Genomic DNA, 14,853 nt, shown 5'->3' on the forward strand with positions numbered 1-14,853 from the left:
AGATTGTTCTTAATTAGCATTAAAAACATGCTGTTATTTCTCCTGTATTTAAGAAAAACAAACTCTTTTGATTCTATTTCTCATCTCAGCAAAATTCTGTTTTGCAACAGAATTCCTTGGAAGAGTTGTATTTACTTAAGGTCTCTAATTCTTCTCCCATTCTCTCTTAAATGCCCTCTAGTCTAGCTTTCACCCTACTGCTGTACCAGACCACTCTTGGCAAGGTCACCAGTGAGCTCAATTTTGCTAAATCCAATGGTGGCTTTTTAGTTATCGGGTTACTTGACTTAGCAGCAGCATTTGACGCAGTTGATGGCCTCCTTCTTTTTAGAACACTGTTTTCTTTGGCTTCCAGGACACCACACCCCCCTAATTTTCCTCATACCTCACTGACCACTCCTCAATTTTTTGCTGGTTCTTCCTCTTCTCCCTGACCATTATAACATTTGAGTCTTGAAGGCTTAGTCCTTGAATTCCCTTGCCTGTTCATAATTGCTTCTTTGATGATACCATTTTTACTTACGCCTTTTTAATACCATCTTTATACTGCCAACTCCCATGTTTATAACTCCAGAGCAGACCTCTTGCTCGAATTCTGGACTTACATCCAGTAGCCTACTTGACATCTCCATTTGTTATCCTAATAGACATCTCAAATGTAACATGTTCCAAATGGAATTTCTCATCTCCCCTAACTACAACTTACCCCACCTACAGTCTTCCTCATCTCAGTAAATGGCATCACCATCTTTTCGGTTGCTCAGAGCAAAAACCTTGGAGTTATCCTTTATTCCTCTTCTCCTCTTATACCCCGCATCTCATTTCTAGCAAATCTTGTTATCTCTCCCTATAGTATAGATCCAGAATCTAACCACTTTTTACCAGTCTCAAATTTTTCTAGGGGCATAGAGAACCTGGAAGGAATTTAAGGGTCTCTCATGTTGTTTTGAGAAAATAGACACACAGAGATGAATTGACTTGCCTTCATCCACATAGTCATCCATCCTTCTTCCCATTGGCTGTGTTGCTTAATGTTTTACCCCATTCGTAGAGATGTATGTTTAAATTACATGTAGATTAGAAAGCAATTGAAATGTGTATTTTCCAAACATAGGACAGTTCTTTGAAATAAGAGCCCTTGAAATATCAAAGAATTTATCTGATTTTGGTGTTCTGGAGTATTCTGAATTTTGGTAGCTTGTGTATCTTGTGAGGGTAATGGAGTGTTTATTTAAGTGTCCCCCGTGTTCAGCATCCAAGGTGGATCTGGTTCCTTGATACCAACAGGGTTCCTCTTTCTTCCCATTTTTCTTTTTTCCTTCTCCTATTCATTTCCCTAACCTGGCAGTTAGAATTGGGCTTAGTAGTGCTGTGAGCCTCCTGTGTAGTCACCTAGCCCATGACAAAGGTGTCAGTGCAGTCCAATGGGAAAAAGATGGTTTCATAATAAGTGCTACTAGATCAACTCGATATCCATGTAGAAAAAAATTAACCTTGATCCCTACTGCATGCCATACACAGAAATCAATTCCAGATGGAATATAGACTTAAATATGAAAGGTGAAACCAAAAAGTTTCAAGAAGCCAAAATAGGAGAATATTTTCATTAGCTTGGAATAGGGACAGACAGAGCTCTTAAACAAGACACAAAAAATGCTAATTGTAAACAGAAACATTGATAAATATTTTCTACAATAAAAGGCTTATGTTTATAAAAAAAAATGCCATAAAGAGGCTGATGCTGTGGAAAACATTTGGCGGTTCCTCAAAAAGTTAAACATAGAATCACCATAAAACCCAGCAGTTCTCCTAGATTCTATAGCCGAAAGAATTGAAAGCGGATACTTTTACATCAGTGTTCATTGCAGCCTTATTTGCAACAGCCAGAAGGTGGAAATAACCCGTGTCCATCAGCAGATCGGTGGATAGACAAAATGTGGTGTATACATACACTGGAATATTATTCAGCCATAAAGAGAAATGAAGTTCTGCTTCATATTATGACATGGATGAACCTTGAAAATACGCTAAGTGAGAAAAGTCAGACACAAGAGGACAAATACTATATGATTCTGCTTATGTGAAATAATCTAGATTAGGCAGATGTATTGAGATTAAAGTTTGTTAGTGGTTGCCAGAGGTTGGCGAGAGGGGAAATGGGGAATTACTGCATAAGGGGTCCTGAGTTTCTGTTAGGGTGATGAAAAAACAATTGGAAATGGTGGTGATAATTATACAACATGGTGAATGTAATTAATGTCACCGGATTGTACACGTAAAAATGGTTGTAATGGCAAATGTTTTCTTATATATATATAAAATACAATGAAATAAAATACCACTAAGAGGCTGAAGGAAACCCTGGCGGCGTAGTGTTTAAGGGCTATGGCTGCTAGCCAAAAGGTTGGCAGTTCGAATCCACCACGCTCCTTGGAAACTCTATGGGGCAGTTCTACTCTGTCCTATAGGGTCACTATGAGTCGGAATCGACTCAACGGCAATGAGTTTGGGTTTTTTTTTTTTTTTTTTTGGTTAAGAGGCTGAAAGACAACCCAGAGAGAGAAAGAAGCTACTTGTAACAGGACTTACCCACAGTGGCCTCATAACAAGAAAAGAAAAGGAACTCCTTAAAAATCAATAAAGAAAACCCAGAAGAAAATGGCCCAGAGATTTGAATAGGCAGTTCATAAAAGACAGCCCCACCAACAATTAAACATATGCAGATGTGTTCATCTTCATTAATCATCAGGGAAATAGAAATAAAACCTTAATGAGATACCACTACCCACCCGCTAGAATAAAAATAGCTAATGTTAAAAAGTCTGCCAACCCCAGGGACTGGCAAGAGTATGGAACAGTAGAAACTCTGATACACTACCGTTGGGAGTGTAGATTTACACACCCCCTTTGGAAAACCGTTTGGCTTTATCTGCTGAAACTGAACATACCCGTACCGTATGATTCAACGGTTCTCCCCTTTCTTATATACCTAAAAGAAGTATTTACATATGTTCTTCAAAAGACATATAAAACCGAAACCAAACCAAACCTAGTGCCGTCAAGTTGATTCCGACTCATAGTGTCCTTATAGGTCAGAGTAGAACTGTCCCATAGACTTTCCAAGGAGCGCCTGGCAGATCCAAACTGCCGACCCTTTGGTTAGCAGCCGTAGCACTTAACCACTATGCCACCAGGGTTTCCAGAACACACATGTAAAAGACATATAACCATATAAAAAAAAAAAGGAGACTGTTAATAGTACAGTGAATAGCCTTAAACTGGAAACAAGTTAAATGTCTTATCAACAGGAGAATGGATAAATTGTGATAAATTCATGTAAGGAGTACTACAGAGCAATGAAAAAGCATGAGCTGCTACTCCATACAGCCTGGGTGAATCTCACAGACATAATGCTGAACAGATGAATCCAGGCACAAAAGAACGCAGTGTATGATTCCATTTATGTAACTGGACAGTTTAAAGACAGGTAAAATTAATCTGTGGAAATAGAAGTTAGACTAGTAGTGACCTTTGGAGGGGGTGTTGAGTGGGAAGAAGTATGAGGGAGGTTAGATCACTTCTCATCAACTTGACCCAACCTCTAACATGAAAAGTGAAAAGCGTCAGATTCCTTTGGGGCCAAGTAAGTAATTTAATCCAACGGAACAGGTCTAGAATAAGCTTATCTGCATAAATTAAATGACTATAGGGATTAGCGAACCAGAGAGTGCATGTCTGGCTTTATGGGGAGGAAAGGTTCTTCTTAGTCCCATTGACAGTTGTTCTTAGGGAACCTGGGAACTCTAGCTTCTTTGATAAGCTTTGAATACATAGATGTTTGGTGGAGCATTGTGTATAATGGCCAAAAGTATTCACCAGGAGGAAGATAATGGTTATTTCAACCACTTGGTTCAAGTTTATGCAGCCATTAACAATGTTAAAGTTTATAATAACAGGAAAATTCTTGATGAAAAGATCAGGCTACAAAGTTGTATATCCTCTATGATCATAAATCAGCTTTTCTAGAGAACAGCATTGTAACTCTGTCCCATAAAGCAGAATTGGCCTGTGTTCAGGACAGCCTTCACTGTTGCCACAAGTCACGAGACTTCTCTCCGCTGCCCCCGGCCCCCGCTCTCCCAGATACTGCTCTCCTCAGTGCAGCCAGCGCTGGTCGAGGTTTTTTATTTTGTAAGCCGCTGCCCCAGGCTAAAACAACGCATATTCCACAGCCTCTCTCCGTTCAGGGTGTCGAATTGTTGTGTCTCGTTCATGTCAGGAGCAATCTCAAGAATGTGGATTTCTTTTCTTAAGATTTGCTGCTGGTTTGAGATGAACAGAGGCGTTCTTTGATCTTCCAGTTGAAGTGTGTACTCTCAAAGACTTTCGGAGTATTCCTCTCTAACCTTTATTTTTGGTTTATATTAACCTAGAATTTATTTAGCAGGATTTTTTTAATAACTGCTTTATTGCGATACAATTCACATACCATGAAATTAACCCTTTTAACCATAATACAGTGGTTTCTAGTATACTCACAAAGTTGTACGTTGATCACCACTAATTCGTTATGGTCAAGAGAACATACTTAGTATGATTTCACTTCTTTTAAATTTCTTGAGGATTATTTTATGGCCTGATGCATGATCTACACTGGAGAATGATCCGTGTCACTGGAGTGAATGTATAATCTGCTGTTGGGTGGAGTGTACCATAGGTATCTTTTAAGCTAAGATGGTTTATAATTTTGTTCAGTCCTTCTGTTTTCTTGTTGATCTTCGGCTAGTTATCTTTCCATTATTAAAAATAGGATATTGAAGTATCCAGCTATTAATATTAACTTGTCTATTTCTCCCTTTAATTCTGTCCGCTTTTGCTTATGTATTTTGGGGCTCTTGTTGTTAGGTCCATATATGTTTATAATTGTTGTATGTTTCTGATGGATTGATTCTTTGTCATCATAATGCCCTAATTTGTCTCAACAGAATGTTTTTTTTAATACATGCTTATTTTAAACAGTTTAAGCAAAATTATTTGTTGTATTAAAAGTATATAAATTGAAAAATGAATGTCTCACCCCCAGCTTCTGTAGAAATCAGTGTATCTTTTAAGATCCTTTTTATAAGTTTACATGCACAGATGTTCTTGAAGCAAAAGAGGAATCACAGTAGTGATAATGTTGCACAGCTTTTAAAAAATTAAAGCCACTTTGGATCCCAGAGATTACCTAGTCTAACACATTTATTTTTAAAAATGAGAACCGTGAGGCCCAGGGACAGGCAGGGATTTGCCCAGGTTCACATGGGGAATAGATGACTGAGCTGGGACTAGAACCCAGCTTCCTGACTCTTGGTACAATGCTCCTTCTAGTGAATTTTACCGCCTCCTATCTGTCCCTGAAGAAGACGACATTATAATACTGTGACAGATATTTGGCCTATGAGTTGTCATGGCTAAGACTGTTTTATAAGTTGCGTTTTAGATTCATTTTAAAGATTTTATTCTCTTTTTCTTTTTTTTATAGCTCCTTGTAGAAATTCTTATGAGGCCTACAATCTCTATCCGGGGACAGAAACTGAAAAGTAAGTATAGCTGTCAGCTACTTGTCTTCATTTCCCAAACTGCTGGTGTGGCAGTAGTTCCCATGAGTTGCTCTTCTTTCCCTTTTTAATGTCTTACATTGAGTGAGTGCCTCGCATTCAGCTGTGGGATGCCTTCCTCACCCCCTAACTATTCATTCTATGCTGGGTGGAAATACAGATCAAGTGCTTTAAAAATGTGGAAACTACTAAAAGAATTGCATCTTTGTACTTTCCACAGTCCTTGCGTCAAGCTTTTATGTCTTTTTTGAAGTCTTTTTTCGTTTATATAGTTAACTGAGAAAGTAAGGAATAGCCTGGTAAAATGACTTTATTTTTTTAAAAAACTGCATCTGTTTTTTTACTTGGAGTCTCTGGGCGGCACAAACAGTTAAGCACTCATCTCCTGGCCAAAAGGATGGTGGTTCACACCCACCCGGAGGTACCTCAGAAGACAGGCCTGGCGATCTGCTTCCAAAAGGTCACAGCCTTGAAAATTCTGTGGCACAGTTCTGCTCTGCATATATGCAGCCACCATGAGTTGGAATTGACTCAATGGCCTCTAATAATAGTTTTTTGTTAAAGAGATAGATGATGTGTGCCTTTTGTAAAAAGTCCAGTCATTATCAGCGTACGCGTAGTAAAAAGTAAAAGTCTTCTGGTAGTGCGTTATTTCTTAATCTTGGTGATAGGTATATAGGTATTATTCTATTATTTTTATAACAACGTATGTTACAGATACTCTTTTTAGGTATTCAGTGTTGAATTAAAGAAAGAGTAAATGCATTTACTCTGGCATTAAAAGCCAGAAATCATTTCAATTAACGTTTGATGAATACCTTTCTACAAACATCGTGTATGTACATTTTTTCTAACACCAATAGGACGTACTGTATAAGACCTCATTTGTATGTGTGGTAGTGCTTAAGAGGACTCATATTCATCTTTCATGTCTCAGCTTTTCTACTCTATCTAAATTGGTTCTTCATGTTCTTTATTTTCCTTGTAGCAAGTAGCATCGTGTGAATGCTTGTTGGTATACTTATTTATTCTCTTTTCCTCTCATTAGACTTATAAGCTCCACGAGAGCCAAGACTGTCTTTTTTTTCACCCCTTCATTCTATACTCTGCATCTGATCTAGAGTAGGTACTGAATAAATATTTGATTAATGAAAGAATTCTAATTCCCTTTGAAAATAGAAGGTCTGGAAATACTGAGATACACTGTTCTGGTGTTCCACCCTGCTCTGACATCATTAAATAAATAAACAAGCCAAAAGCGCAGTAGAGCGCATGGTAATGACGACAGATAAAGGGCATCTGCAATTCTTAAGCTAGCTTGCCGATTGAGATCTCAGGGGGAAACCTAGTATTTTAGAGTTTATGGTAACAGCGTAAGAGTGGATGAGCACAGTTTTTAAAAAATAAAAGCAATACAAACCAAAACATTTGCTCCATGATTCATACTCAGTTTTATCATCCTCGGTTTTGGGGTCATAAATACTGAATTTCCTTTTTGTGTGTCTCTCCTGTTCCTACTCAAGAGGTAGCTAGTTTCTTATTGGAATTAGTAAGTCAGACATTAAAAGCCAGCTACCTAAAACAAGTAACAACAACAACAAAAAAAACAAAGCAAAAAGCGCTCATAATGGGTAAGTCTTTGATAAAAATGGTATCCTTGCTTGTTGCTAGAACTTTCAATGGAAATTTATAACGAGTAATTAAGCTTATACTTTAGGTTCTAGTAGTTCTACTTTTGGAAATTTGTGTTGAACCAGCTCAACAGAAGCGTAATAAGGCTACACAGATGTATTATATCATTTTATTTGTAGTCTTCTTAAACAGCAAACAAAACAAAACACCTAACAAAACTCTTAAGCAAGCCACAAAAAGGGAAAATAGCTTTGTTGAATGATGGAACCACAACGGTTTAAAATTATGAAGATGCTGGAATGTAATAGGAAAATGGCTACTATGTCAAACCAAAAAGCAGTATACAAATTGGTTCGTAGGTTCTGATGGGCACTGTGAAAATCTTTGGTAGACAAGGTCTGGAAGGAGGTATGCCAAAAGGAAGTAATCATCTTGGAGGGGATTGTGAGTAACAGTTTTTATGTTCAAAAAATTTAACATTACACTCTCTTTTTAATAAGAAAAATAATCAATTATTCCCTTTCACTTTCAGTAAGTGATGAAATGTCCAAGGACTGCTTGAGCATCCTGTATAATACCTGTGTCTGTGTAAGTACCCTGCTCTTGGGGCCCCACTTATGTCTCCATCACATCTGCAGTGTTTGAGAAGGGAAGATTCAAGTGGGGGTGGCAGACATGAGAGCTATCTTCAGACACTGAGGGAATTGGACTTATTTTTTGTGTGCCTGGGAACCAAAACCAACAGGTAGAAATTATGAGGAGGCAGAAGTTCATAACCGTTAAGAGCCTGGGCTGCCTTAGCAGGTACTGAACTCCTTTAGCTCTGGAGGCATCCAAGCAGAGAGTGAACAGTTCCTTGTGAAAGGGGTGCAGGTATTGGAAGGGTGCCTATGACCTTTAAGATTCCTTTCAACTCCACAGTCTAAGATCCTGCCTGTTCCTTCATTTTCCTTGTTAACAAAATAAGAGCAGGACAGTCTACAGTGTTGATCACTGAATGAGTGGTGCGTAAAGGAAGCAATTTGGTAGAAGGAAAAGAGCCCAGTACTTAGTGTTAGAACTTGATTTTGTGTTCTGGCTCTTGGCTTAGTGGCTATTAGTTCACCCCCTTGAGCCTAACTTTATTATCAGAAATGCAGTTAGCGGTCATACTAACATCATAAGGTTATTGTGAGAACTAAATTAGATAATAGATGAGAAGGCACTTTGAAAGGAGTGCATCAATGTTAGATATAGTGGCATGTTGTTGTTTGCCGTCGAGTAGATTCCTACTCATAGCGACCCTATTGGACAGAGTAGAACTGCCCCATATGGTTTCCAAGGAGCCCCTGGTGGATTAGAACTGCCGACCTTTTAGTTAGCAGCCGTAGCTCTTAACCACTGCACCACCAGGGTTTCCGTAATGACACAGTACCTGTCTTTTAGGAGCGCATGATGTAGTAAACCATGTAAATAGTGAGCCATAAAACAAAGCAGGATGAAACAAGTGGTACTGCAGAAGTAAAATCCATATATTGTGGAAATACAAAAATTATGTTTAACCCTAGCCAGAGCAATACAACAAGAAAAATAAAAGGTACCCAGACTGGAAAAGAAGTAAAATTATCTCTATTTGCAGATGGTATGATTCTATATATAAAAGTATCCAAAAGAGTCCACAAGAAGACTTCTAGAGCTAATAGAAGAATTTAGCAAAGTTGTAGGGTACAAGGTTAACAAGCAAAAATCAGTTGAGTTTCTGTATGAGAAATCCGAAAGGGAAATTAGAGAAACAGTTCCATTTACAATAGTACCCAAGAGAATAAGATACCTAGGAATAAATCTAACCAGGGACGTGAAGGACTTCTACAACGGAAAGTGTAAGATACTGCTGAAAGGGATTAAAGAAGACTTAAATAAATGGAAAAATGTTCCATGTTCATGGATTGGAAGACTTGATATTGTTAAGATGTCATTACTACCCAAAGCAATCTGTAGATTCAACACAATTCCGATCAAAATTTCAACAGCCTTCTTTACAGAAATAAAAAAAACCAGTCCTCAACTTTGTATGGAATGGCAAGAGGTCCTGAAGAGCTAAAGCAATGTTGAAAGAGAAAAAGTAGGACGCACACTTCCTGATTTTAAAACGTACTATGCAGCTTTTTTTTTTTTTTATATATACAGCTACAGTAACCAAAGCAGCCTAGTACTGGTATAACAGTAGACACATAGACAGCTGGAATAGAATTGAGAGTCCATAAATAAACCCACACATCTATGGTCAACTGATTTTTGATGAGGGTGCTAAGTCTGTACAACGGGGAAAGAAGAGTCTCTTCAGCATGTGGTGTTGGGAAAATTGGATTTACACATGCAGAAAAATGAAACAGGAGTCATGTCTCATACCATACACAAAAACAAATTTAAAATGGGTTAACCTAAATGTGCAAACTCAAACCATAAAATTATTAGAAGAAAATGTAGGGCAATGCTGTTGGGCCTAGCTTTTAACAACAGATTATCTAATAAGAAAAGCACAAACAGCAAAAGACAAAATAAATGTGACCTCATAAAAATTTAAACAATTTTGTTCATCAAAAGACTTCACCAAAAAAGTTGAAGAGACAAGCTCCCAACTGGGAGAATGTCTTCAGAAACCATATATCCGATAAGAATCTAATAACCAAAATATATATATAAAACTTAGACAGCTTAACAACAAAAAGGCAAATAACCCAGTCATAAAATGGGCAAAGGACTTGACTAGACATTTCACTAAAGAGGACATTCAGATGGCCACCAAACACAGAAAAGTTGCTCAATGTCATTAGGCATCAGAGAGATACAAAACAAGCACAATGAGCTACCAGTTCACTCCCACTGGGATGGCTAAGATCACATAAAAAAAAACAGAAAACAACAAACGTTGGTGAGGATCTGGGGAAATTAGAACTCTTATCCATTGCTGGTGGGAATGCAAAATGGTACAGCCGTTGTGGAAAACAGTGTGGCAATTCCTCAAAAAAACTAAAAATAGAACTACCATATGACCCAGCAGACAGTGTTCCCCTGCTATTCATAAGGTTTTCAATGGCTAATGCTTTTCAGAAGTAGACTGCCGGGTCCTTCTTCATAGTCTGTCTTAGCCTGGAAGCTCAGCTGAAACCTGTCCTCCATGGGTGACGCTGCTGGTATCTGGATGCTGGTGGCATAGCTTCCAGCATCACAGCAACACACAAGCCCCCACAGTACAACAAACTAACAGATATGTTGAAAACCTTATGAAACCTTATGAATAGCAGTGGAACATTGTCTTATATAGTGCTGAAAGATGAGCCCCCCAGGTTGGAAGGCACTCAAAAGATGACTCGGGAAGAGCTGCCTCCTCAAAGTAGAGTCGGCCTTAATGACGTGGCTGAAGTAAAGCTTTCAGGACCTTCGTTTGCTGATGTGGCACGACTCAAAATGAGAAGAAACAGCTGCAAACGTCCATTAATAATCGGAACCTGGAACGTACAAAGTATGAATCTAGGACAATTGGAAATCGTCAAAAATGAAATGGAACGCATAAACATCAATATCCTAGGCATTAGTGAGCTGAAATGGACTGGTATTGGGCATTCTGAATCGGACAATCATATAGTCTACTATGCTGGGAATGACAACTCGAAGAGGAATGGTGTTGCATTCATCGTCAAAAAGAACGTTTCAAGATCTATCCTGAAGTACAGTGCTGTCAGTGATAGGATACTGTCCATACGCCTACAAGGAAGACCAGTTAATATGACTATTATTCAACTTTACGCACCAACTACTAGGGCTAAAGATGAAGAAATAGAAGATTTTTATCAGCTGCTGCAGTCTGAAATTGATCAAACATGCAGTCAAGATGCATTGATAATTACTGGTGATTGGAATGCAAAAGTTGGAAACAAAGAAGAGGGATCAGTAGTTGGAAAATATGGCCTTGGTGATAGAAACAATGCCGGAGATCGGATGATAGAATTTTGCAAGACCAACGACTTCTTCATTGCAAACACCTTCTTTCACCAGTATCAACGGGGACTATACACATGGACCTCGCCAGATGGAACACACAGAAACCAAACCGACTACATCTGTGGAAAGAGACGATGGAAATGTTCAATATCATCAGTCAGAACAAGGCCAGGGGCCGACTGTGGAACAGGCCATCAACTGCTCATATGCAAGTTCAAGCTGAAACTGAAGAAAACCAGAGCAAGTCCACGAGAGCCAAAATATGATCTTGAGTATATCCCACCTGAATTTAGAGACCATCTGATGAACAGATTTGACGCATTGAACACTAGTGACTGCAGACCAGACGAGTTGTGCAATGACATCAAGGACATCATCCATGAAGAAAGCAAGAGGTCACTGAAAAGACAGGAAGGAAAGAAAAGACCAAGATGGATGTCAGAGGAGACTCTGAAACTTGCTCTCGAGCGTCGAGCAGCTAAAGCAAAAGGAAGAATTGATGAAGTAAAAGAACTGAACAGAAGATTTCAAAGAGCCTCTCGAGAAGACAAAGTATTATAATGACATGTGCAAAGAGCTGGAGATGGAAAACCAAAAGGGAAGAACACGCTCGACGTTTCTCAAGCTGAAAGAACTGAAGAAAAAATTCAAGCCTCGAGTTGCAATAGTGAAGGATTCCATGGGGAAAATATTAAACGACGCAGGAAGCATCAAAAGAAGATGGAAGGAATACACAGAGTCATTATACCAAAAAGAATTAGTCAATATTCAGCCATTTCAAGAGGTGGCATATGATCAGGAACCGATGGTACTGAAGGAAGAAGTCCAAGCTGCTCTGAAGGCATTGGCGAAAAACAAGGCTCCAGAAATTGATGGAATATCAGTTGAGATGTTTCAACAAACAGCTGCAGCGCTGGAGGTGCTCACTCATCTATGCCAAGAAATATGGGAGACAGCTTCCTGGCCAAGTGACTGGAAGAGATCCATATTTATGCCTATTCCCAAGAAAGGTGATCCAACCAAATGTGGAAATTATAGAACAATATCATTAATATCACACACAAGCAAAATTTTGCTGAAGATCATTCAAAAATGGTTGCAGCAGTATATCGACAGGGAACTGCCAGAAATTCAGGCCGACTTCAGAAGAGGACGTGGAACCAGGGATATCATTGCTGATGTCAGACGGATCCCGGCTGAAAGCAGAGAATACCAGAAGGACGTTTACCTGTGTTTTATTGATTATGCAAAGGCATTCGACTGTGTGGATCATAACAAACTATGGATAACACTGCGAAGAATGGGGATTCCAGAACACGTAATTGTGCTCAAGAGGAACCTTTCCATAGATCAAGAGGCAGTCAGGAAAGGTGTGTGTCAGGGTTGTATTCTTTCACCATACCTATTTAATCTGTATGCTGAACAAATAATCCGAGAAGCTGGACTATATGAAGAAGAATGGGGCATCAGGATTGGAGGAAAACTCATTAACAACCTGCATTATGCAGATGACACAACCTTGCTTGCTGAAAGTGAAGAGGACTTGAAGCACTTACTAATGAAGATCAAAGACCACAGCCTTCAGTATGGATTACACCTCAACATAAAGAAAACAAAAATCCTCACAACTGGACCAATGAGCAACATGGTAATAAACAGAGAAAAGTTTGAAGTTGTCAAGGATTTCATTTTACTTGGATCCACAATCAACAGCCATGGAAGCAGCAGTCAAGAAATCAAAAGACACGTTGCATTGGGCAAATCTGCTGCAAAGGACCTCCTCAAAGTGTTGAAAAGCAAAGATGTCACCCTGAAGACTAAGGTGCGCCTGACCCAAGCCATGGTATTTTCAATTGCATCATATGCATGTGAAAGTTGGGCAATGAATAAGGAAGACCGAAGAAGAGTTGACGCCTTTGAGTTGTGGTGTTGGCGAAAAATATTGAATATACCGTGGACTGCCAAAAGAACGAACAGATCTGTCTTGGAAGAAGTGTGGCCAGAGTGCTCCTTAGAGGCAAGGATGGCAAGTCTGCATTTTAACGTACTTTAGACATGTTGTCAGGAGGGATCAGTCCCTGGAGAAGGACATCATGCTTGGCAGAGTACAGGGTCAGTAGAAAAGAGGAAGACCCTTAAAGTGGATTGACACAGTGGCTGCAACAGTGAGCTTAAGCATAACAACGATTGTAAGGATGGCGGAGGACCGGGCAGTGTTTCGTTCTGTTGTGCATAGGGTTGCTATGAGTCGGAACCAACTCGATGGCACCTAACAGCAACATGACCCAGCAATTCCAGTCCTAGGCATATACCCAAAAGACTTGAAAGCAGAAACCCAAAAAGAGACTTATACACCTGTGTTCACTGCAACAGGATTCACAATAGCCAAAAGGTGGAAAACCATCTAATGCCGATCAACAGGTACAAATGTGGTACATTTGGTATCTCATTGTGGTTTTGCTACTACTCAGCCAGTAGGAGAAATGAAGTCTTAATACATGCTACAACGTGGATAGAGCTTGAAGACATTATGCTGAGTCAGTCACAAAAAGGGCAAATATTATATGACCTCACTTATATAAAAGACAAGAAAAGGCAAATATGTTTAGAGACCAAAGTTTTTTAGTGGTTACCAGGGGTGGGAGCGAGGGGAAAAAAGTGGGTTAACAGTGATGGAAAAATCGTATTGATTAGGGTAGGGTTGCACACCTGATTATTGTAATTGTCAATAAATTGTACACCTGTAAAAAGCTGAATTGGCGAAAGGTGTATAATAGACATATTTACAACAGTGACAAAAAAAAATAGCTGCTTATGTACAGCCAAATACCTCATGGAATTCGGTTCCTTGGTTTGGAGGTTTAGGGTCAGGGTTTCATGAGACATCCCAGTTAATTGGCCTAGTAATGTGTTTAGTGCTTTTGTTCTGTCTCCTACTTTTTCTGTAGTGCCTAGAGGAAGGAAAGACAAATAGGAGGATATGAATGTGTGGCTAATTGCCTCCATTAACGACTCCCTTCTTTGCCATGAGACCAGAAGAAATGGTGGTGCCCAGCTACCATTACTGAACATTTTTTTCAGAGTTTCAGTAGCGGAGTCCTGATCAAAAGAGGGGAAATGCAGAAAAGAATCTCAAATTCTCATGGACTCCAAACTTTCTGGAGCCATGGAGGGTGGTTAAACTTCTAAAACTATTTCCCTGAGATAACCTTTATACCTTAAACCAAAAATGGCCCCTGACATTTTCTTAAAACCAAACGATACTTCAGCTTAACTAGTAAAAAAATGTCTTCCTTGAGCATTATGCTCTTTTAAAAACTGTATGGACTCTAGGGTTGCTACAAGTTGGACTCGACTCGCTGGCAGTAGGTTTTTGGGTTATGGGATCAAAGTGACAACAGCAACTCGAAAGATAGGAACCTTAGGGAACAGTGAGTTTATGTTAAGGAGGGAGGAACAACTCAGAAAATGAGGGTGAGAATGGTTGCACGACTTGAAGGTTGTACTCAGTGTCACTAAAATGTACATGTGGAAACTGTTGAACTGGTGTGTATTTTGCTGTGTATATTCTCAACAACAACAACGAAATAAAATTTAGGAAAAAAAATGTTTAACTCCATTTTATTTCTTATTCAAAAAG

General features: G+C 39.1%; 1 protein-coding gene across 2 annotated transcripts in view; it reads left to right on the top strand.

Moving 5' to 3' along the window:
- TRPC4AP (transient receptor potential cation channel subfamily C member 4 associated protein) overlaps positions 1 to 14,853 on the top strand; it is an 83,284-nt gene that overhangs the window by 26,108 nt on the left and 42,323 nt on the right. For both annotated transcript variants that reach the window (XM_049868780.1, XM_049868781.1), the window contains exons 4-5: positions 5,525 to 5,582; positions 7,765 to 7,820. In XM_049868780.1, coding sequence (XP_049724737.1) covers positions 5,525 to 5,582; positions 7,765 to 7,820 — 114 coding nt within the window. The remainder of the gene's footprint in view (positions 1 to 5,524; positions 5,583 to 7,764; positions 7,821 to 14,853) is intronic.

Source organism: Elephas maximus, chromosome 25 (assembly GCF_024166365.1).
Source record: "Elephas maximus indicus isolate mEleMax1 chromosome 25, mEleMax1 primary haplotype, whole genome shotgun sequence".
Lineage (NCBI taxonomy): Eukaryota > Metazoa > Chordata > Mammalia > Proboscidea > Elephantidae > Elephas > Elephas maximus.